General features: G+C 44.6%; 1 protein-coding gene across 9 annotated transcripts in view; it reads left to right on the top strand.

Annotated features, from left to right (window-relative positions):
* BCAS3 (BCAS3 microtubule associated cell migration factor) overlaps positions 1-23,824 on the top strand; it is a 317,385-nt gene that overhangs the window by 137,177 nt on the left and 156,384 nt on the right. For all 9 annotated transcript variants that reach the window (XR_005563467.1, XM_039381061.1, XM_039381059.1 and 6 more), the window contains one exon: positions 341-438. Coding sequence is in view for 8 of the 9 variants with exons in the window: in XM_039381061.1 (XP_039236995.1) it covers positions 341-438 (98 nt within the window). In the remaining variant the exon portion in view is untranslated. The remainder of the gene's footprint in view (positions 1-340; positions 439-23,824) is intronic.

Here is a 23,824-nt window from a genome sequence, read left to right as displayed (position 1 = left end):
TGGATCTATGTTACTAAAGGAGTGGGCAGTTACAAACAGTCATTTCTCCTAAAGTGACAACACCTGCTGTTGAGGAGGTGCTGGAGGCTTTTTAAGCAGCTTGGGTGGGGTGAGCACTTCCATTTGAGGCTCCCTGAGAGCTCCCATCGGGAACACTCCCTTTGTGTGAGTCTCAATCCATCTCCAGATGGGTTCTCCAGATCTTGGGAGAAGGGAAACCAAAGTTTTGGACAGCTTCAAACACATTTTGAAACAACCAGTCGATGGTTGATGGTTCCAGCTGGTTGAGGGCTGGGCTCAGGCCTGGCTGTGCCCCGAGGTGACCGTGTGTGTCCCGCAGGATCCAGCCGGTGCGCTCGGAGCCCGTCAGCATGCCGGGGTCACCGCGGCCCGCGGCCGACCGCAGAGGGGTCTCCACAGTCATCGATGCTACTTCAGGTAGGAACACCTTCATTTCTGGTTTTCTATGGTGTTCATTAACTGCTGGTTTTTTCCCTCTGGTAAATGTTCACTAACCATTGCCACAGACTTGAGGGGTATTGTGATTTTCAGTCCATGTTCATCAACCTGCTGGTTTTTTCCTCTGGTAAATGTTCACTAACCATTGCCACAGGCTTGGGGGGTATCGTGGTTTTCAGCTGCACACCGGGGTAAGTGCTGTTATACAAATACTCACTGAGTGCTGCCATCATGAGGACTTGTTGGTTTGGTTGTTTTTTTACCAGCATTGTGGTAAGATCTGGACACACTGTTTACGTGAGGTTTAACACGAGCTCTAGAATGCTAAAATCTGCCTAAACTAAAAAGCAGAACATTTACAAATACTAACACTGAACTGCTTTTATTAATGAATGCCCGAAGCAGAGAATATTACAGTTCCATCTCATTTATAAAAGCTTTCATTGAAATGTAATCATAAATGTAATTGATTTCTGTGAACAGTCAGGACAACAGGAGAGTTTATCTGATGTTTGTGTAATAGGCACATTTTCACTACTCTGCTCCGAAGGGGTGTGTAAATTTAATACCACAGTGGTTATGTTAATATCAACAGAGTAATATATGTACTATAAAGTTCTCTTTTTCCCCTCAGTGGTGGGGTGTAGCCTGTCTAAAGAAACAAGGGCAGCAGAGCTTTATATTCCAGTGCAGCTGTGCAGCGTCTGAGGGTCCACACAGCAGGATTTTGTCAAATAAAATCTCTCACAAGTAGAATTATTAAACACACAGCATTAGTCAAACAGTCAAGTCAGAGAGGATTTTAATCTTTAGCGATTTGAAAATCCCTGGAGGCTGCTGATTGGATTGAGGTTAAACTGTAAAGAGAGACTGTAACACATACAGAAACAGGGTTCTGAAGGGTGGTTTAAAGAGAGTTAAAATAAAAGCTCCTGTTTCAGACTCTGCTATTGATATAAATGCTGAGTCCAAGACACTCCATTGTTTGCCAAATGAATTTATTTGGGTATTGCAGGGTATTTCTTATATGTGTTTATAACTGAGTTCGATAATAACCACGTTTACTTTGGATATTGAGAATTGTCATTAGAAATTCCATTTTCAAATATTTAAAAGTCGTTAAATTAATTCACATTGAGCTTAGACAAACATCTGATGCTGGTTGTTTAAGGGGAATTTTGTTTCTTTTACTACAAGACAGAGTAATTTTGAAAATAATTGTTTGATACAGAAGAGAACATCGATGCAACCATTATGATTTTTTTTTTTTGGACTGGTTCATCTATACCTGTTAGCCCTGAAAGGTTACAAGTTTGAATCACAGGAGTGCTTCTGTCTGTGTGTGTGACACTGGAGATTCAGAGTGATTAATGGCAGAGCTGTTCCTCCCTATCAGCTGGTACAGAAAGAGATATCAGGATTATCAGGGTGGGGAATTTTCCCTCTTGTGTAGGGGCAGTGCCTTTACCTGTGACAGGGATGTGTAATAATTCTGAAACATGACCATTCTGAAACTGTTATTCCACCTCCAGTAGAAGCAATGAACACATAGGACTTGTAGCTCTTCCATGCTAAACAACTTTTCCTGAGGTGTGGATGGAGCTTTAATATGAACTGGCCCATGTGAAGGTGATGAAGCTCCATTTTTAATGCCTTTAACATGTGTGTCCATATTACAGTTGCCACAGTCCATTGTATAAGTTTTTAGGATGCTGAAGATATATTTACTGTACAGCAGTGACTCAGTTTTGTTGTAGCACCTCATAAGTTTCTTATAAACAATACATGGGGTTTGTAAGGGACATGCTGATGGCAGGGATTTATTTACTTCACTGCCAGACAGGTTGGATTTGAATTGACTTTTGATTCAGGGGCTTCACCATCTATTATCAGTTTTTGTATTGCCTGAGCCCTGTCCTTTCCCATGCAGAAATTAGTGCAAATTTTAGATTATGTGTGATGGTGCAGGGCTGTGAATTCTGCTACAGAGTAAAGGAGACACAAGGAAAAACCATACACTGTGTTCTGAGACTTTGAGATGTTCTTGTACCAGGGCCCAACAAAGTAGAGTATTTTATGCTCATTTTTTTCTCTTCCCATCTCTGAGATGTGCAGAAAATGACACTGAGCTCAGCTCTGGATGTGAAGGTTTTATTTAAACAGTGCTCATGCACACCATTGCATTTTGGTGCTGCAATTATTCCCATTTCCTGCTGTTCCCAGGGCGTGCCCCGAGTGGCTGATGTTCTTTATGGAAAATACATTTCTAGGTTTGAAGGATTTTTTTTTTAAGTAGGTCATAAATTTTTCCTGCCTGAGCTGACCCAGGAAGTGATTCTTCAGCTCTGACCTGTGATTTGAGCCCGTTGCACTTTATGAAGATGCTTATCTGGAGGTTTCATTGCCTGTTGCTTGGAGATAGAACCCATGTGGCGCCTCTGCTTATCTGACTCATCACTTCTTCTTCCTAGCAAAAGATTTCAAGTACATGTTTATCATCTCCCATTATCCTCCTGCCATTCTTGATGGCTTCCTTCCTTCTCCCCCCCCTTGGTGACAACTCTGCTGTTGCATTTAATAAGAAATTTATGTACCCTTTTTTTTTTTTAAAATCATGATTTTCACGTCTGTAAAACTGGGGTTGTGCTTATGACAATCGGGTAATTTTCAAAAATCTGCCTTTAAGAAGTATGTCATGGGTTTTAGATTTCCTTACAAAACTAATGCTGTTACCAATAAGGAAATTTTGCAATGCTATTTTGACTTGGATGGTTGTTTTTATAACCATTCCTTGGATAAATTAAAAAAAAAAAGGTATATTTCAATATGGCAGGTTATCTCAACTCAGAATTCTCCTGAGATATTCTTCTCTGGTTCATTTTTTTAAAATCAAATCTTGAAGGGAAGTTTGCAAAGCTGCAGTCACCTAAAGCTACTGGACATTTGTCCCTCAGTGCACACATTTTAGTCGTGTGCATCATGGAGAGAATATACCCTGAAGGATTAAACACGCTGTAATTCCAGCTGCTGTTCCAGATTGCCAGTTGGAGATGTTAAAGGGACAACACTGAGTTTAAATCTGTGTAAAGCAGGAAGCTTTTACTGATAATGCAGCAGGAGAGCCAGTGCTGTGCAGGCAGTAGCTGCTGACTGTGTGTCAGGAGTGTCTCTGTGTCCGTCCTTCCCACAGTGTGCTCTGGCTGTGACACAGCTGGGGTGAGCCTTGGTAAGTCAGGTTGTATTTAAGACTTTATTAGACACCAGAGATGAAAGAAAAACCTTAAAGGGGGCTCCGTGTGCAGGAGATGCTGCAGCTGAAGGTCACACCCTTTACACGCCCAAACCAACCAACCCTGCACCACAATCTGTGGTGTGACCAGAAAAATTGGTGCTGAATGACCTGTCTTGTGTTTCAGAAAACCACCCTGCAAGCAGGATTTGGAAATCTTGCATTACAGGTGTGCATTGAATGCTCTTCCTTTTTTTGCTGTGCATTAGATCTGATTTTGGGCCAGCTGAGCAGAGCTACAGGATAGTGGGGACTAATGTAGAAAATATGAGCATAGGCCAGACATGCAGTTGAGTATTTCCAGGCACCTTTCTGAATGTTCATGCTATGGCCTGTGGAGGAGTGATGCACATCATATGTGTTCCATACCTGAACAATCAAAGCTGATAGAGCTCCATGAATAATCCATAATACAGAAATTAAGGGTGTAGGGAGGCTGGGATACCTGTACAGACAACTCTGAGTGTTGAGAGCTAGAGAACCCCCAGGGAAAAGGTTTGCAGCAGTTCCTGAGCACAGTGAATTTGCTCACACAGCTGCACTGAGTGTGTGGGCAAGTGTTGCCCTCAAACTGCAGCACATGTGTGGGCTCAGGTGTGCTCAGTGAGTCAGCCCTGCTCAGCTAAGGGAAGTGGCTGCATTTGTGTGTATGAAAAGTCGTGTTTATTCCCTCACACAAAGAGGTTTTGGACACCCAGCAGCCAAATAATGACTTGGTTGCATCATTGGTGGGGTAGGAGAACGTTGACAAAGAAGTTGTCTGATCTCTTTTTTTACATCAACCTTTTCCTGCTTGGAGGAGATCATAGAATAGAATCTTTGTTTCTGTCTTGCTTGGGACCAAAGCAGAAGTTAGAGTGGGAAGGATTTTAATGAATGGTATTATTTAATGAACAAAATGAAATTTGTAGGAGAAAAAGATCCTGAGGAATTTTTTTCCCCCCTCTTTGATTGTGTGTGGGGTGGGGAGCACCTTAATGTTCTCATCTGAAACCTGGCTGTGCTTCTTAGGGATGCACATAATTTTTTAATGAAGCTTGTTTATTACTGTTGTATGAAACTCTGACAACACTAAGCTCTCTTCTGGTTACTTCAATCAATGCCCACTTAAAATCAGCTTGTAATTTAGTACTTCCCTTTCTTTTGTGTGCGACTGGCTGGTCATGGACAGATAACTCTGTGCCTGCAGAGGGTTTAATGAACAGGAGGATTGACTTGGGTTCTGTGGGGGAGGGAATTGGCCTCTCCTCCCTCCCTCCCTGCTGCCTGCGAAGGCCCTTTCATTGTTCATCCCCACACCTGGGAGACAGGGACCACGGACAAATCCTTACTGTCCAGCAGTGCTCTCTTCCCTTGGAATTTGATCAACACTTGTGCTGTCACACCTTAAACCAGCCGAGCTGTTCTCTGTTGTCTGCACAATCAAATATTCATTGCCCAGCCCAGCACACCACAAAGTGCTGCCTGGCAGCAGCTCAGTTATTCAGGTAGTAAAGATGTGGGAATGCAGCTGGCAGATGAAGTCACCGACATTACCAATTCCCAGGCTGTCCTTCCTGCCACAGGCAATCACTGGCAGGCCTGGGCCGTGCCTGGTTTCCCATCCCAGGCTCTGGAAGGGCCCGGGAATGTCACGGATGCTTGAGCTGCTGTGCCTGAGTGGAGCCGGGCAGGGCTGGAGGGTCCTGGTTGCAGAGAGATGAAATCAATAGGGGCTGAGTCCTTGACCTCAACCTGTAATTACCTGGCTGGGATAAAGGTGGGGCAGGTAGAGATTGCACTCAGTATAATGCTGAGCTTTGAAGCCCAGGGAGAGGTTTGGCCCTTGGTCTGTTCCTCACAGCAATTGAGAGGTTTTAATAATGGGCAGAGAACAAGCTGCTCTTAGAGGGCATCACCTGTTCAGCAACACAAAAATGTACCCAGCACTGCTTGGTTTGGATTTCTGCATCCCCTCAGCTGAAAGTTAAGTGAGTTTAAGTTGTGGTTCTTTCCTGGAATAACTCCTGTGCCAATTCTGTTAATACATCTACTTAAAATGCTTATTATGTTACTGATTTGCATAAGTTTATGCATTATTCCTTGACTAGTGACAGCCTGTGGGATATGTCAGGTACCTGTTTCCTCAGTGCAATAGCACACACTCACATGTGCTCCTGCTCTCTCCATCCTGCTCATCTGCCTTGCTAAGCATGTGTGTGCATGAGCTGCATAATGCAAAATTCTGGTACTTAGAATGTTTTCAACTTGATTTATTTCATCTAATTTGAGAAAATGTTATCCGATGATTTTTGAAGAGAGCCTTAAGACAGAAGTGACTTCAACAGGCTCCAGGATGCCAAAGCAGTGTACATGATTACATCCAGAAACAGCTATGCCCTATAGACTGGGGAGAGATGTGAGGAGAAATTAAAATGACCTGACACTACTGACTGGGCACTTGCTGCTGGATCATTGCCTGGGCTGGGAAAAGACTCAGCTGCAGGGAGACATGGAGTAGCATTAATGTCTTGAAACACCAGTGGGTGTTTTCTCCAGGCGGGAGAAGTACAGTGGAGAGAGGACAAGCACGGGAGCAGTGACTGAGAGGCAGCAGAATCGTTATATACTGATTTAATTTGCCTCTCTGGGATGGTTGTGAGTGGTTTAGTCGGTTCTGGAGGTGGGAGCTCACTCTGCACAGCACAAGGTAGTGATGGGGGGGGGGCTGTTACTCCTCATCCAGTTTGCCTTTGGGGCAGCTGAGGAGGCTCCCAGTAACTGGAGCAGTTCACCCCTTCGAAGGTGGTTGTGCTCCAACACACGAGTGTGTATCAGCTTAAAAAAATAGTGCAACGTGCAATTAACTTCACTGATGGAAGTGAAAATCAAAAATCAACGATTTCTAGACATTGCTGCCTCAAACTGAGTTTGATTTTAAGCAATTTGAGTTCCTCAAGGTGCTTAATCCCCCAAGCCTGGTCACCTCCTTCATCTGGCCAGTAATGTGATTTTTGGCCCAGCAGTTCCCGATGAAAGCCGAGCTGTGACCTGACCAGCATCACAACCAAACACAGGGGAATGAGGTTTTTCTCCCTCTTCCCCGAAGATAAGTTGCAGTGGGGCCTCCAGGGGCCACGCTAATGGTCACTGGCCCAGTCCTGCTGCTCCCAGACAGTTGTTCTCGTGTCACACAACCCGCCGGGCGCGTGTTCCGCGGGCCATTAATGCAGCCACTGCAGTGTCTCATCACTCAAGTGCTGGGAACTGACTTCCAGTTGGGGAAGCCACCTTCAGCTCACATAATGGCTTGTCAGCTGAAAAACAGCAGCAGGTCCAGCACAGAAGTGCCTTGGGTTTATTTATGGGGAGGAAAAAAAAAAAATCTTAATATCCTGGGTGTTTTGCACATCACTAGTTCCAACTCACTCCTAATATGATATTGTCTTATATGCCCCTAATTATCTGTCATTAGCAGTTGTTAATGTTGTGTGTAGGTAGCTTTAAAGCTCTGGATAAGTGGAAAGTGTTGATTCTAATCATATCTGACACCACAATCTTCCGTGGAGCAACACATGAGCTGAGATTCCCGATGGGCTCCTGTAGGATACAATATTTATTATAGCTTGAGATCTAAGAGCTCCCAGCTACTGTTAAACTTACAAGAGATCCAGAAACCTCAGTGTCTGTACTTGTGTTTTTAGAGATTGCACAGAAATAACACACCGTGTGGTATTTGTTCATTGACATTTCTGCTCTTTTCCTGCAGTGCTTAAAGGAAGCATTTTGCAAATCTTTATATTTTTATAAGCCTGTAATAGATTCTAAGCTCATCTATTAATCTGGACTGCTTGAAGTGGCTTTAAAACAGTGTTCTTTGTGCATGTTAAAAGGGGGGTATTTGAACATCCATCTGCAAGTGAATTTTAGAGTTGGTGTTGTTTCAGGGCAAGCTTTCATTTATAAGCAGTTTTCCCAGTTTAGAATAGAGAAATTCTTACTGAGTGATTTCACTAAATTTAGGCTTTATATTTTGAAGTATTTTTGAAGTATTTGCTCAACATTTTGCTAAGCAATGTCTGCTAGTTCCTTAGTGAACACTAATTTTTTAGTATTTCCTCATACTACAGGTAATATATTCTTTTGTGGGTAATACTTTGTTCTTTAATAATGAAATGTTTGACAGTTAATATTTCCAGAGCCACAAAAACTTGTTGCTTTATAAGCCACCACAGGTTTAATATCTGATTTTTTTAATTTATCTGGCCCAATCCACTGCTCGTAGTGGAAAGACTTTACCTGGATCTTTACTGACATAGCTTTAAACAAGAGCATCACTCCTCACACATGGGGTTTTTTTACTGTAATATCAGCAAATGTACCTATTTTCACCGTTGCTAATCCAAAATGAGTGGGTTTTAGCAATTGGCCATTGGGGTGTGATAAGGATGAGTGAGCACAAGTGTGAGTTGAGGTGTATGACACACAAAACTGAGCTATCTGGATTGATAGATCCAGTGCCTGACTGATCTGTTTTAAGGTGGAGTTTGATGCTTGGAGGGTGTCACAATCACAGCCTCCTCACCCCGGCTTCGTGCTGAAATAAGGATGTTCTCTGCTGGAAGTAAATATTTATATCCAAGTTGAAATATGGCCTGTTGGTACTTACTTGTGTATATATTTTATTGCCTCGGTGACGTAAGGGGCAAAGAAACACATGGAAAATATTTTGTTTTCCTTAATTATCCACTGCTGTGGAATACCCATTGGCTTGGAGTCGTGGCTCCTCCCCTGCCTTGGACTCCATCCCTGGCATCATCCCAGCCAGTTTTTAATAGTGCTTTATCTGCTGCTTGCACTGCTTTTAACTTTCACTTTTTATTGCAACCCGAGCTAAATTGGGTGCTGGTTACAACCCCAGCTCCGGGTGCAGAGCTCCAAAGAGCCAGAGCTGGTGCCAGCAAGTGTTTGCTGTGGAGAGCGGCCGGAATGTGGGATGAGCCGGGAGGGGGAATGTGGGGTGAGAGGAGCCCCTGTTTGGCACCATCCTCCTCCTCAGCCAGCTCTCATGTGCAAGTAGGTCCTGGCAGTGCCTCCATCTGGGGGGCTCTGACTCCTGAGCACCTCTGGGGACATCCCACCCAGGAATCACCTCCTTCCAAAAGGAACGCGGAGCCTTGGAACGCGGAGCACGGGGAGCCAGTTATTCCATGTGCATGAACCTGCTGGTGCTGCTCCCCTTGGGAAGGTGAAAACAAGCAGGTCACAGTGGGTAAATGACAGAGAACAGGTTTGGGATTATCAACATCATTAGCAGGGATTTCTCCAGGTGAGAGGTGCTCTGGGAGCCTGTGCCGTGCAGGGAATGGGCCTGTAAGATGGAGCAGGATCAGGGAAAAGCAAAAGGTGGTGCTATGACTAACATATGTCTTTTTCTGGAGTTTGGCCACAGCTTTAAGGCCTCCCAGTGGATTCCTGGGGCCTTCGTCTCCTATCCCAAACCCGACACGAAAGCCTTTCCAAATCTGTTTTATAAGCTGTGTGACTGTAATAGTCCTATCAAAAACCCCGTGTCCCCAGGTCAGGTGGGGTGCAGGCCCCCTCCTCTCCTGAAATCCCGGGCTTGCCAAGTCTTTCTTCCCTGATATTTCCCTCCAGCAACGGCGGGCAACCATTTGTGCCTCGTGTGGGAGAGCCCGCGGGGGCTCCGGCACAGCTGCTCTCCCTGGAGCTCACATCTGCTCTCAGGAGCAGGCATTTGTCCCAGGCACAGCTGGCCCTGGCTCTGCACGACCCACCTGGATTGCTGGAGAGCTCATGGAATTCGTGAGGCTTTGGCACCGGGGCCGGAGCTCGCTGGGGAGCCCCGGGTTGGGTTGGAGTGTTTGGGTTTGGTGTCTCCGTCGTTCCCTTCGTGTTGCGTTTCCTCTGCTCCAGGTTGTGGTGATGTTGATGGGAGAAAAGCGGCTCAAGAACTGGGGTCTCTCTAATTTGTGGCCTTTTTTAGGGCACTACAAATAACCCTGACTGTGCCCCTCTACAAAGATAGTACCTGCCTAAATTTGCCTTGATAGGAAAAAGCAAGAGAAGCCACTGTTGCAGTCAGAACCTTGCAATTCCCATTCACTGCATTCCCATTAATTGGAAAAGTAGCTCTTCAGACTTTCACCTCTCTTATTTACAGCGGGAATGCTGAACAAACCACTGTGTGCTCTGCTGTTTGCCCATCACTTAAAATGCATTTTAAAAGCCGACATAATGTCCTCAAAACTTAACTTGTGATTGAATGTAGTAAATGGCCGTGGAACATCTGCAGAGTTTTTGTGTTGCTGGTGGATTTTTTTTTCTTTAAGAATCAGAAAGTTGCCATGAAAGAATTTGGAAAAGAAAAGGAATACTCCGATGTTAGTCTTTTGCTTTTGGTGTTCCTATTTAAGCTCTAAAAAAACACCCAAAGTAAACCCAAAGCAGCACACAGTATGCAGTGAAACACTTACAGGGACAAGACACTTTACCACTGAAGTTCGATAAAAAATTCACTGTATCATAAGTGAACCATTTCCCCCTTGATTTGTGTCCAAAATATGAGGAGAAACCTTGCAGCTGCATGTTGCATTTTACAAAAGAACATATGCATGCATTTAAATCATTTACATTTCATCTTTGCTCTCTCTTATTTTTAACCCATCTTATGGTGAGTGACAGCATGTTTGGAAAAGCGAGGCTGAAAGCAAAGTTTAAACTTTGATGCCCAGTAAGCTGAACTGCAAGCAGGGCTTCACCATTTCATTATTTGATTTCAAAGTTTTGGCTCTTGCCTTTTCCTTTCTCTCCAGTGAAACGTGTGACTGAAACTTTGGGAATCTGGCTGGCAATAAAAAAAATTAAGTTCTGCTGCAGTTGGTCTGTGCTGGTCCTGCAGATCCATCCTTGGGAGGATGCACAACCATGTGCTTAAAGATGCTCTGGCTCAGTGAGGCCATTAATTAATTGGTGATCATTAGGGGGTATCAAATATTCCTTGTGCTATAAAACTGGTTTTGCTGGGGGTGAGGAGGGGAAGGTGGAGGGGCACCAGCTCTGCCTGGTGTACTCCCCTGACATGACTGTTCTTCAGCACTGCCCTTCTCTGTGTCAAACTGGCCACTTTTAACTCACCTGCTTTTATAGCAGGGGCTCGACAAAGAATTTGGATTGTGGGTGTGATGTTTTGTTTAGTGCCATCAGCAGGGCAGCACTCCCCCTCGGCTCTGTGTGAACAAATAAAATTCAGCTTTATTGGCCTAGTTATGGCCTTTTAATAACCCTTCAGTGGCACATTGTGCAAGCCGTGAAGTGCTAACGTGTGCTCTGCCGCGATGGAACGTGACGGGAGGACACGAGTCCGTCCGAGGGGTGGCAGGTGAGGGGGTGCAGGAGCCCACCCCCCCTTTTCCAGGGCGAGCTGGGCTCCCAAGAGTAGCAGAAGAGCAGCAGAGGTACCCAAATGATGCTGGGGAGAAGGGTTTGTCACCTTCCCCTCATCCCTGGCTGTCTGTAAATGTAGGTTTGACTCAGTGAGATTCAGAGCTCAAAATACACAGTGACTTTATCCCTGAGAGCTTGCAGAAATTTTTCCGATCTTCCAGACTTTCTAAGAGCTAAACCCAGTGTTCTTCATTTATTTTGCTAGTAAAGACTGACTCATAATTGAGGATATCACGTGGAGGACCTGTTACTTATTTGTCCATCCATCCTTCCATGTTTAAAACCAAGTCGAGAACCTAATGAGGTTACAAAAATATTGCTGATCCTGAAGCAAATACAGTTGGAGAACATATGCTTTGGTTTTACATTTCTGCCTCTAAAAGGTGACATGTCCCGTGTTTGTCATTTAATTTAACATTCTATATATTTTTAAACGGCTGTATGATTTGAAGTCTCCAGATGCCGGGCTTTGTGCTAAACGAGGCTGACAGTTCAGTGATGTGGAAGGCCATTATCTCACCTTTGTGCTTCTAAACTGTAGCCACTTGCCTTTGCCTGCTCAGAATGCATTTGCTGCCTTGCAGCCCAGGAATTTTTAACACCTATTGAAAGCATTAATTAGCTGTGCCATGCTGATGAGCACTGGAGGTGAAAAGCAGGAACTGATGCTGCCCTTCCAGTTTGTGTTTCTCCCCTTGCTTGTGCCGGGGGTGCAGTAGGTGACTGATGAACTCCAGCGGCAAAGGCTGATGGGGGTGCTCTGTGCTCTCAAATTTCACAATTAGCAACGGCAGTCAGTCGTTTGGTGCTGAGGTGATATGTGTAGTGTGTCAGTGGCAAGGGAGTGGAAGGTGATCCTGTGCCAGTGGCAGCTTGCTGAGATGTTCTTTGGATGATCCCTGTAACCCAGAATCCTGGAATGCTTTGGGTTGAAGGGACCTTAAAGCCCATCCAGTTCCACCCCCTGCCATAGGCAGGGACACCTTCCACTATCCCAGGTTGCTCCAGCCTGGCCTTGGACACTTCCAGGGATGGGGCAGCCACAGCTTCTCTGGGAATTCTATTCCAGCACCTCACCACCCTCACATGGAAGAATTCCTTCCTAATATCCAATCTAAACCTGCTCTGCCAGTGTGAAGCCATTTCCCCTTTTCCTGTCACTCCAAGCCCTTGTCTCTCTCCATCTTTCCCATTTCCTCTTTTCCTGTCACTCCAAGCCCTTGTCTCTCTCCATCTTTCTTCTCAGCTCCCTTCAGTTCATGTGGAATTCCAAACCACACCATGGGAAAGACCACTGAATTTTTATACACTCAGTAGAAGCATTTCCCTAAATGCTGTGGTCGCTCACATTGACTAATGAATCCTAAAGGAATATGATTTGATTGAAAAAAGTGATTTAAAGATAAAGCAGTAGCATTGCAGAGGTTTATCTTGAGGTCGATTTGCTCAGAAATGTTACTCCCGTTTTCCAGCAGATTTGGTGATATTGTATGTTCTCTCCTGATGTTTAGTCACCAGTGGAAGGGATTTGTGTGTTTCCACAGTCTTTGTTAACATAAAACCACCAACACAGTGTCTTAGCAGCCAAGAATGCGAGCTCGAAAAACAAAGTTCCATCCCGATGTTTGTGGACTGATATAACCCCGTTCCCGTAAACTGAAATCCCTTTAAGAATGTAGAAGTTCCATATGGTTTGTCCTTTCAAAGGGGAAATTGGTTCCATTTCTGCAGATTATCGTGGTGTCCTTTCAGAGGACAAGGAGTCCCCGGAGAAATCCAACCCCCACATTCCCCAGGCACACTGGAGCTGCTCCCGAGCTGGGCTGGCCCCTGATGATGCCATGGAGGTGCTTCTGTCCACGTCCCATCCCTCTGTGTGCCTGGAACATGAGGCCATGTGTTGATAAACAGCTCTAAATGACTCTATCCATAAACCAATAAACCAAAATTCAGGCTTTTGTATCCCATTACCGCCGTCCTGAGTCAGCAGGTCTCTCAGACAATCATTTTTCTCCAAATTTGGCAAACGGATAATCATTACTTGGACTGTTAAAGTTCAGTAATACAAGAATAAGTCATAAATATGTCACTTGTATCTTAAAAGCTAACCAGCTAGAAACTCTCCCTCCTGTCTGATCAGGCCTCCAGTGCCTTTGATCACCATTTTCTCCTCTTTCCCAGCACCAGAGCGAACTTCTTTAGTTTTCCACGTTTTCCTCTGCCCCTGTGACAGTGTTCTGCTGCAGATTACAGCTGTGCTCAGGCACCATAAGGTTTATATGATTAGTCAGCATTTGGTTTCCATATATAGCAAAAAGTACGTCTGGAGAAAATATTCTTGTACATATTTCCAGGCAATAGGATCAAAGCCCTCTGTAGGTTCTCAGTTTTAATTTATCTCTTCTTGCTTGCTGTCTGAGGAACATCAAACAGAGCCCGTGGTCGCGGGAGGGAAGGGAGGGAGCCCTTTGCTGCGGAGCTTTGGGAGCACCCTTCATCCCAGCCAGCTCCAAATCCTGCCCTTTCTTCCTCCCCATTGCCCAGCTGTGAACTTTGGGGTTTGTGCCCACGTGTTTCTGCCCAGGTGTGCCTCCTTTTCTTGAATTTTTGTCTCCTTGATCCCCAGTTCTCCCCAGGTCTCCGTCAGTCCCAGTTGCAGCTGCTGGACACGTCTCCCTCCTTTGCCACAGTGTTTTCTGTAGTTCTTGATCCCTGTGTTGGCTCCTCTTCTGCCATAATGTGCATGGTTCATCCTCTTCCAACTAAGGAATGCTTGTTCCCATCTCATCTTTGGGGTTTTTTGGTAAATTCCTCCAACTTCTCTTTGTACTCTTAATATCTCTCAGTATTTGCCCAGAGCAGCTGTGGCTGCCCCATCCCTGGAAGTGTCCCAGGCCAGGTTGGATGTGACTTGGAGCAACCTGGGCTAGTGGAAGGTGTCCCTGCCTATGGCAGGGGTGGAACTGGATGGTTTTTGAGATGCCTTCCCACTCAAACCAATCTGTCATTCAGTGATTTGCTTCTCCACAAGAAGGCCTTTCTTCAGGTGTCAGCTCCCCAGACTGAAGCTCTGATATCTCCCAAAAATATGCAAACTAACAGCACTTCCATTTGTGTCCCTGTGAGGAATCTCCTGTGCAGGTGGATATTATTGGATTAGGTGTTGTATTTATGTCATCTCAGTTAGATTTTTTTTTTTTTTTTTTGGAGCTTTCATTAGATTCTTACAGCAACAATTTGTAAACTTTGATGTGTGGAGACAGCCAGAGGTGACTGTCATTAAGTGAGTAAGCAGGATACTTTAATCACACAAATCCTAGAACATTTGCATAGGAGGAAGTTTCCTGAAGTTTTCTGAGCTATTAATAAGTGTAGCAAGCCAAGAGATCCGAGACCTTTTTTACATCACATTTTTAGAAAGGCCTTTCTTTCCTCCCGATAGAAGACCTGCATTAAAAAAAAAAATAATATATAATTAACTTGATTTCAGTCATCTACTCAACATTTCTGAGGCGCTCGCCAAACGATCCCAGGTGTGGGATTGCAGCAGGTAATTTCCTGCGCGGAATTTGTGCGGATGATTTTCTGTGTCGGGAGATGATATCGGCTCACCTGGCCCCCTGAGCCACAGAGAAATCCTTTGTTTATTCATTTAGTAGGCAGATTAACCCTAATGAATATGGGCTTCCTGGAAACAGATACAGGGGACAATGGCGGGGTGAGGAGCGGGGGAGAAACGGGGGCAAATTCCCTTTTCTTTCTTCACTTTGAAATAATGGTGGCTTTCAGGGGGCAGGGGGTTGTAAAACCCGAAAGGAACGTGAAATATGTCGGCCAGAAATTCTTGATTTTCGAACAAAATCTTTTGGTTTGTGGTTCAAAGAGGGGCTGGGGCTTCCTTAGTGTGTCAGGTACAATTGTGCCCTGTTGAACCTGTTGGAATGTTTCGTCCTGTCAAGAAGTAGCATAAAGTGGACATCTGAGATGTTGCACTGAATAGCACTTAAATCCTAAAACTGGAGGACCTCAGTGTGTGTTTTACATGGTTAGTCCAGTGTTTTGTGGAATAGGGGGGTGGTTTTTAATAATTATTTCACTGAATTAAAGGTTCATAATATAATCTGCCTTTGGAATAGTTCATACATTGTCCTAGACAACCACACAAAAGCACGAGAGTCTTGATGGCTTAAATAATTTTGTTCCATTTCTTTTTATTTCATGGGAATAAAGCTGTGGAAAGGTGTGTTAAGGAGTGTGTGGGATTTCTGTTGCCTGAGTAGCTGTGCTGGACAGGGAGGCAGCATCCACACAAGGTTAGGCTGCACATCTGACTTGATTTTCAATCTTGGGGTGGCACAGAAAAGCTTCCAGAAGCATTTCAAACAGCCCAATTTCTTGTGTTCCTGTTGTGTGATGTCTGCAAGTGTTCTGCACGAGGCTCGTGAAAGGCTGCACCATTACATTGATTTAAATAAACGAGGAGTAATTTCTCAGCTGTTGTTGACGTGACATTGGACTATTGTTCGTAACACAATGTGGGAATCTGCCTGGAAAAGTAGTGGAGGTGAATCCCAAAGCCCTGAGAAACAAAGGGAAAAGAGGGTCATTGACTTCAGGGACATAAATCAGGCTGGCCGTGGTGTTACAGGCAGGTTCACTGCAGTATCACTCAGCCTGTGTTTGAACAGCATGAATAAATTAACTTATTCGAGCTCAAAGAGGGAATAATGTCACGGTGAATTAAGATGTGTGTATGTTAGTCATTATGTATTTTTTAATGCATACACACGTTAGATGGTATTTGAAATTAGGAGAAAGCAGTCTGCTAGCTGAGATCTCTGCTGTGAGCTACCAGTCAAAGTGCAGACATGAGTACAATGAATGATTTTGCTGCATTTGAGAGAGGAACAATTTCTTGCATTTTTATGTGACTGGTACTCGAGATACATTATTCCCAAGGCATGGATGTGTAGACACAGATGTGAAAATCTCTTAACTTCCAACCAAACTTTTCCAGATCTTATCACTATAATTTATCCTCTACTCTCTGTGGACTAGAAAAATGTCTTCTTACACATAACTTTATACATTGGAGGGAAAGGAAAGTTCTGTTCTACCACATGGTGAGTGTTGAAGATCGGATACTGTTGGCTTTGACATGCTGACTTTTGTAGTTGCCTGTAAAAACTCTAGAGTTTCAGAAGGGAAGTGAAAAAACAGAATCCACCTTTTCCACAAAGAAGAAAAGTTTCCATTGTCCCTCAGTCCCATCACTGAAAGTACAAGTGGGCAGGAGCAGATAATTTTCTGGAGGTGAACATCTCTACATGGATACTGTGTGTGTGCGTACATCGGGCAGCAGTAAATCACAAAGGAATATGTTTGCTTTGTATGGAGATTGTTTTATCCTTCTTAAAGCTACTATTTATATAACCTTTAACCAAACAGAGAGTAACCAAAGTATTTCTGAGAGTGAGAACTGCTTTTCTGGCCAGGGTGGGCAACACCTCCGTCCCCTCCCCTCGCGCCGGGCGGGAACTCACCACGTTGACACGTGGACAATTTGCCAGAGATTATTTCCCCCCCCCCCCCTTTGCACGTGAAAGCTCCAAACAGATCCGTGTCACATTAGGTGTCATTAAAATAGAGCTTGTGATAACTAAATAATAAATTTAGTGGTACCTAATTACTTTCAGGAGATGTTGACACAGTTGCCGGAGACGACTGTCGCGGGGAGCCTTTGGAAGGAGCAGACTGTCTGTGCTAGAGGGAGGGTTTTTTTCCCCTTTTAGTGGAAACCAAAGGACAACAGTCATTATACGATTCTGTACTTTAAGTATTTTCATAATCCAACATAAATTGGCCCACCCAAGGATTATGTCTGTCTTATAAGGATGTGTTTATATAGTCATTGGGTGAAAGATTGCAGAAGTTGAACCGCTAGTTTTGAAAGTCGAGCCAGACCAGGAAAAATCAGGATACAATTTGGCACTTATGGAGACTAAATGATTTCCTTTTTAGCTGCTGATTTCTACTGGGAAATGTATCCTTGGACTGAAAATTGCATCCGGAAAAATGTTTATGTAGTGTTTTTCAAATGACTGATTATTCCTCTAACCTTTAACACGCACTGTGTGTGATTTTCTTCCTTATTAACTCTTTCACAACCAAGGGACTGATTTCCTTCACTGTAAATAAAATTAAGTATGTATTTCAATTCATGCAATATTTTAATGCTGTAACAACACAGCAAAAGACAAGCTGGGGATTTTGTTGAGTCAGTAACCCAGGGAAATCCAGCTCATCTTGAGTCAGATTCTCCTGGAAGAGGAATATCCTGCTTGGACAGTGAGGCAGGGCAGAGCACATGAACTTTTTATCCTGATTACTGCAGAGAAGGAGAACAAAAATGTTCCTAACATACCATTAGATGCAGTTTTCTGCCAGCCAGGGGAGATTTCCCCAAGGCATGTGGCTGAGGTAGAGGGACCGTGCTGCCAACTACTGGCTATTACTTGCTGCTGAATATAGTGAATTATTTCATTGTGGGCTCGGGGTTTGTCTGCAGGGGAATTGATTAGTGCAGCTAGAACAGGACCAGGAGTTTTAGAGAGATCCACAGATGCTCTGTCTGGAGCTAAAATGTTCTCAGTGGTGATGTTCTCACGTGAAGACATACCATAATTCACTGTAATCACATCGTCAGTATCCTGGTGTAGAACGACCACACCGGGTGTCTTTCCTCGCATCCAGAATGTTCTGGATGCAGGGTGGGAGTTGGGTTTCAGAGCAGCAGCCTGACCTTGCTCCCCTTGTCTGAGGCACCCGTGTAAACACAGCAGGGTGGGACTGAGCCACGTCTTTAAAAGGCATCTCAAGTGATCCTGCATGGAGTGGATCCCACGCTGACAAATGGGGCTGGAACCAGAGCTTCCATTTTGGCACAGCTGTCTGTAAATTATGGTTGGTGTTTTCCTGTGTAGAAACATGCCAAAATTTAAGATGAATCCGTTGGGTTTCTGTGAAATGTATCACCCAGCCCATCGCAAGGCTGTAAAAATCGCTTGAGTGGAAAAGGTGACAGAAGAAAAGCACAGCAAGGACAGTCTGATGATTTCAATTAATGCTGATGGTCTGGTCCAGAAGGACAGATCTGTGTCCTGCGAGGGGAAGCAGAGTTGGAAAGAAATGGAATTCCAGCCCTGCCAATCCTGATGGACTCATGCAAAGACGTCCAGTGCTCCACAGCTCCCCGGGGCCCCGCAGCGTTCGTGCTCCACGGGGGGATCTGTCTGTCCTTCTGGCATCAGCTGGGGATTAGCTGCTGAAAAACAAAGGCTGGGATTCCTTGTGGCAGCAGCGTGGGTCATTCTTGGCGTGGTGGGATGAGGGGAAGTGCCTGGCAGCTGCTGCTCTCTTTCATCTCTTCTCCCAACTCTTTTTGATCGTTTTCTGCTGCGAAGTTTTGGGTTTGTGTTTATAAGTGAAGAGAGGATGCAGCCCTGCTTACCTCAGATAGCTTTTTCCCAGGAGCAGCAATTCCCAGGCAGTGATTCCCAGGCAGTCTCGTGCATTTGAGGCCGTAATGGGTTTAGGAAATTCGTAGAATGTTCACAGTCAAACGGCTTTTAACCACCTATGGATGGAGTGAAATTTGGCAGATGACAGAGGAACCTCACGTTTTATTTCTGAAGTCTAAATGGCTTGTCAACTGTGCAGAGCCCCTTGAATTTATGAGATCTGAATGTTGGGGTTTGGATTTTTTTTGGTTTGTTTTTTTTTTTTTTTCACGTGGAACCCAGCAGAGTCTCTGACGGAAACTGTTGACCCTTCTTTGTGCTGTTCCTTTACTGTCTCGTCAAACATCTGGAAAACAGCATGTTTGCAGTCATTTCACAACATAATTTTGCATGTACATCATGTGTTATCTGGTAAAAGTTCTCTTGTTTTTTTCAAGGGGGGGGGGATTAAAAAAAAAGGGGGCAGAGAGAAATCAGCAAGCCAAAGGCTGCCGCGAGGTCAAGTGGTGACGGTGGGCGCTGCCTGCACCGAACATGTGTCGAGCTCCGAAAAGCTGAGGCAGTTCCCAAAAATTTGGTAACCATTAGAGTACTTCCTAAGTCAGTTCCGGATGTCAGGCCCGGGCTGGAGGGGGAAGGGGCAGGGATTGAGCCTGGCAGCCGAGGAGGCCGAGCTGCACATCACGCAAGGCCCAGCGAGACAGGAAAGGGCTGTTTGGGGAGAGGATCAGGAGCTCAGCAGAGGAGCTGTGAACTCTCCCCGCGACCCGGGGCAGGGAGCGCCGCCCGAGCCACCTGAGGGCTCGGGGATAAGAAAGGAAATTAAAGGATCATTTAAGTGGAGTGGGACCAGACAACTTAAATGACGATTTTCATCTCGGGGAAGGGAACGCTGGAGCATATTGAATTCTTTGAAGTAGCGGAGCGCGGCTGATGGAGGGAATATTTTTGTTACATTCCACGCTCTGGTTTAGCAGCTCCTCCAATATAACCCATCTCTAACCCTCCTAAGCCACCTATTTGTAGCACTCAAAAGTGCTGTGGACTTTAGAGCAGAGTTTAGACTAAAGCTATAGTCTAAAGCTACAGACTTTGGAGCAGAGTTTATCAACTGAACGCTCTGATCTGAAATTAGCTACCTAGATAACTTCTAAAATTCAAATGAGTATTAATCAGTAAGCATGATTAGCAGATTATTTACTTGTATTTTGATTCCACAGTAAATATTTTTATGTTGCTCACGGTAACCCCTGTAATTGTAATAAACCTGAGTATGAGCCTCAGACTCTCCAGAAGGTCACGATGAGTTCATAGCAAAGGTTGTCTCTTCTTGCTTCCCCTCCCTTCAGGATCAAACCTTTGGGCAGAAGCTGCTCCATCCCAGTGCTGCTCTCTGCTGCTTTGGGAGTAGTGTGGCAGAGGTCAGGCACGAGGTCCTGCCACTCCAGGTCCTGAGGAAGCTTCTTAATACCCTGACAGAGACCCTCTGCTAATGGGGCACTTGCAAAGAGGCAAAATCTGCTGCTGCTAAAGCACAGGACCTTCATCCTGTCTTAATTTAAGTCAGTGCTAAACCCAGAATCCAAAACTAGTGGTGTCTGAGTCTCAGAAGCTGACTTGACTGTGACTGTGCCTCCCACCAGGGAAATACCAGTGAAGCACATGCTAGACCTCAAAATTTGGGCTGTGTAGAAGCATTTTCACGTGCCTTCCTTCACCTCCCAGCTCGAACTGAATCCATTCTGCAGTTTATATGGTCCAAAGCTTCAAGGAAAAGGAAGCAGGCAACAGTAAATAGCTCTGGTTTGTTGGTTTAGGATGGTAAAAGGTTTTTCTACAGTAATGCTGAATTTCAGTGCTGGAATCACCTTGCTGAGGGATGTGATTCCTGGGACCTTCCTGAGATTTGGAAGTAGCAACAGTGGAAGATTCTTCCTTTCCTGTGATCTTTCCATGTATGGCCATAATCACTTTATCTCCCTGGGCCAGGTTTCCAGGTACCATAGAGATGAGTCTTAACGGGGGGGGGGGGAAAACTTGTGGCTGGCTGCAATTGTGGTTTTGGAAAAGCTTGCTCTGGGATTTTTGTTTAACAGCTGTTGGATGGGAGGATGCTTAGGTTGCTAATTTGGGTGCCAACGCTCCGTAGGGTTATTTCAGTGGTACTGGCTCCCACTGTGGGGAAAGGCAGGAGGGCCTGGGCGTGCATTCAGCTTTTTTCTGTGATGTGTTTGGCAAGAACTGGTGCAGACTTGGGAATTTGGACAATTTTAAGGAATAATAACAACTGCAGAAGCATTAATTGTTTCTGCAGTTGAAGGATCAGGCAGCAGTTTTAAAGGGATCACATGGAGGGAATTGGGTCTGAGCACAGACAACCTGTGCGGATATTTTCCTTTTAAGATGATATCTGTTTGGTTGTGTTTATAAATAACCTTTGAAAACAGGAGAAATGGACAAAATACTTTCTTCCTCCATTGCAGTGATACAGGAGGTGTCTTGGGAATGTGTTATCTTCTATCCATTTCCCTTTCCTCCCCCTCTCCAGTTTCATTGTACGCTGATTTTTTTCCCCTCTACAAATTGCAGGACAGCAGCACGAGGTGTCCATTACCAAGTTTGTTTCCCTGAATGCTTTCTAGCAGGAGGCACAAGTGCAATACACTGAATTAGTGGAACCAAGCTCAAGGGTGAGAGCACAGCCCCTCTTTATCAATAAAGTCCCTTTATCCAGCGAGAACAATCCGCGTGCGAGAGGCTTTTAAATAATATCTCCGAGTGCGAGTCCTGCTGAGCCTGGAAGGTAGAGATGGTTCACTGGGTTGTTATTTTGATGTAGGCCGTTCTTCCTCGAGGCCACCGAGCCTTCAGGTTCCTCCAAGCCTTTAGTGGTCTGCACTCCTCTGTTATTCTTTCCCTGAGAGTGCTGATTAGTGACTTGCGGTGTGGATGCTGATTTATCGCAGCCGAGAGCTGCCCCTTGGGGGCTGAGCAGAAACACTCACGAAGGAGCCCTGATTAAAAAGAGTGGTAATGAAGACAAATGTTTCGGAGGGAGTCAAGAGCAAACCAGACCTTGGCATTCCCACTGCTCCTCTGAGCTTTTGGAGAGGAGGTAACAGTGGCCAAAGGAAATATTTCCCCCTTGTTGTTTATTTCTCATGGCACTGGAAAAATTTTTCTTTTCCTCCTGGGTGTTCTAACTCTCACTTGTTAACTGCTTTTCATGCAGGGTTGCAATTAACCCTTGGCAGATACTTACCATGTTCCCTTTATATTCACTCTATACATAAAGAAGTTTTTATGTTTTGACCTGTTAACCATTTTAAGATTCTTTAAACTTGACAGTTTCATCTAATTTCTCACGTCATTAAATCGTACTTTATTTTCCAACAGTCCATTCACAGGAGGTTTGGTGTTTGTTTGATATCTTTAATCATCTTTTTTTCCTCACTGCCCTTTTTAATAAGGAAAAAAACAATGACAAAAAGTAATGCTCACAACCAGGTTTTAAATCACGGAGAGGTCAGAAAGTTCCTATCTAGTGTTGGACGTGTAACCAGAGACAGATCTCAAAAGCACGTTGGTAGGGTCTGGATGGTCTGACACTTGTATTAACCAAGAATTCAAAACACAGATAAATGGAATGGTTTCACCCTGTTGTAGTTTGGGGTTGGGTTTTTTTTCGTTCTGTGGGTTTTTCATTTTTAAAGATCACCTCTTCCAGATGTTAGAGAGGACAGTCCCAGCACAGCCCCCCCGGGTACTCCACTGCTGCCAGCACAGCATGGCCTGTTCATCCCTTCTCTCTGTGCTTAATTATCCAAGGCAACAGGCAAAACTGAAAGGAAAGTGCTGTTGGGAAACTGTGCTGTGATTCTGTGTCCCAGAGGGGTAAATCTGATGCCCAGCCCAGAGATGGGCACACTGGTGAATGTGGGCACTGCTCCTGTGCCATCCTGGCAGTCCCTGTTCCCCTCCTTTGGGAATGAAGTGGAGAGCTGGACACTTCCTGAGCAGTGAGAATTTCTGGATGGCCCTTTGCAATCAGTGAGAATTTCAGGGTGTTTTCCAAATGTTAATTAACTTTCTCATGAGATTTTTAGCTCATGCTTTGCTTTAGAACAACATTCTGACCTATCATGCAGGAAGGTTCTTCTTCCTAAAATAGTGTGATAAAGAAACAGTTCATCCCAGAGAAAAGCAGGGAGCAGGGTTTTCTCTGATTGACTGGCCTCGTTCATGATGCACCCAAAAGGTCAAAGTCTGTTTTGAGAAAGTATTTTAAAGGATGGGTCTGTGTTTTCTCTCTGTCTGGGAAGCTACTTACAACTTCCATAGTAGTTCTTGCAGCATTAAATAAACTTACTGTACATCTAAGGCAGCTATTTAATCAGTCTTACACTGATTCTAATTCTAGTACTTCCCAAGTATTAGAATTATAAACATTGTCCAGCATTAGGTTTGAAAAAGAAAACAAAAAATTGAGGTTCCTTAATATCACTTTGTCAAAGTGAATTATTTTGTGTGGTAGTGCCATAGAACGAAGCAGCGTTGGGGACCCTGCACTTCATGGTGGGTGAAAGGTTGTGATTTGGTGGCAGGTTTTTAGACTTCTCTTTAAACTTTTTTAATCACTCAGCTACTTTGAAAATCCAAGTGAACTGGCTGAGGAGTCTCAAAGGCTTGTGAAATTTTAGAAGTGGCTTTTGGAAGTTTTTTTTTTTTGAAGGCGCCGCTTGGGTTTTAGTTCCATGTGAGCTACTCTAAGTTTACTCCACAATTGCCCAGGATTCAGGAAGGGCTGATTTACTTGTTTCTAAGTGAAAAGTCATGTGAGTTTTGTTTTTTTTTGATGTGAGAAATGGAGTGTACAGGGGAGCTCCATCTCGTTAGTAACAGTGCCTGGGCCATTAAGAGATCACAGCAACTGGTGGAAGCTCGGTGGCACCAGCCTTTGTCTCTGAGCCACTGCACTGGTCTGAATTTTGGAAATTTTTGGGCTTAAATCTGATTAACTTGTGGGTGTTGGAGAGCTAGTTTGAGGCTGGCATTGCTGCACTAGTCAGCTTGCATCACCATCAGCTGCCCACTAATTATCAGGAAATTT

The sequence above is a fragment of the Pipra filicauda genome, unplaced genomic scaffold (assembly GCF_003945595.2).
Source record: "Pipra filicauda isolate LSUMZ 115617 unplaced genomic scaffold, ASM394559v2 scaffold211_size2331000_pilon, whole genome shotgun sequence".
NCBI lineage: Eukaryota > Metazoa > Chordata > Aves > Passeriformes > Pipridae > Pipra > Pipra filicauda.
The sequence above is the reverse complement of the archived record's forward strand: the minus strand, read 5'-3'. Positions and strand labels throughout refer to the sequence as shown.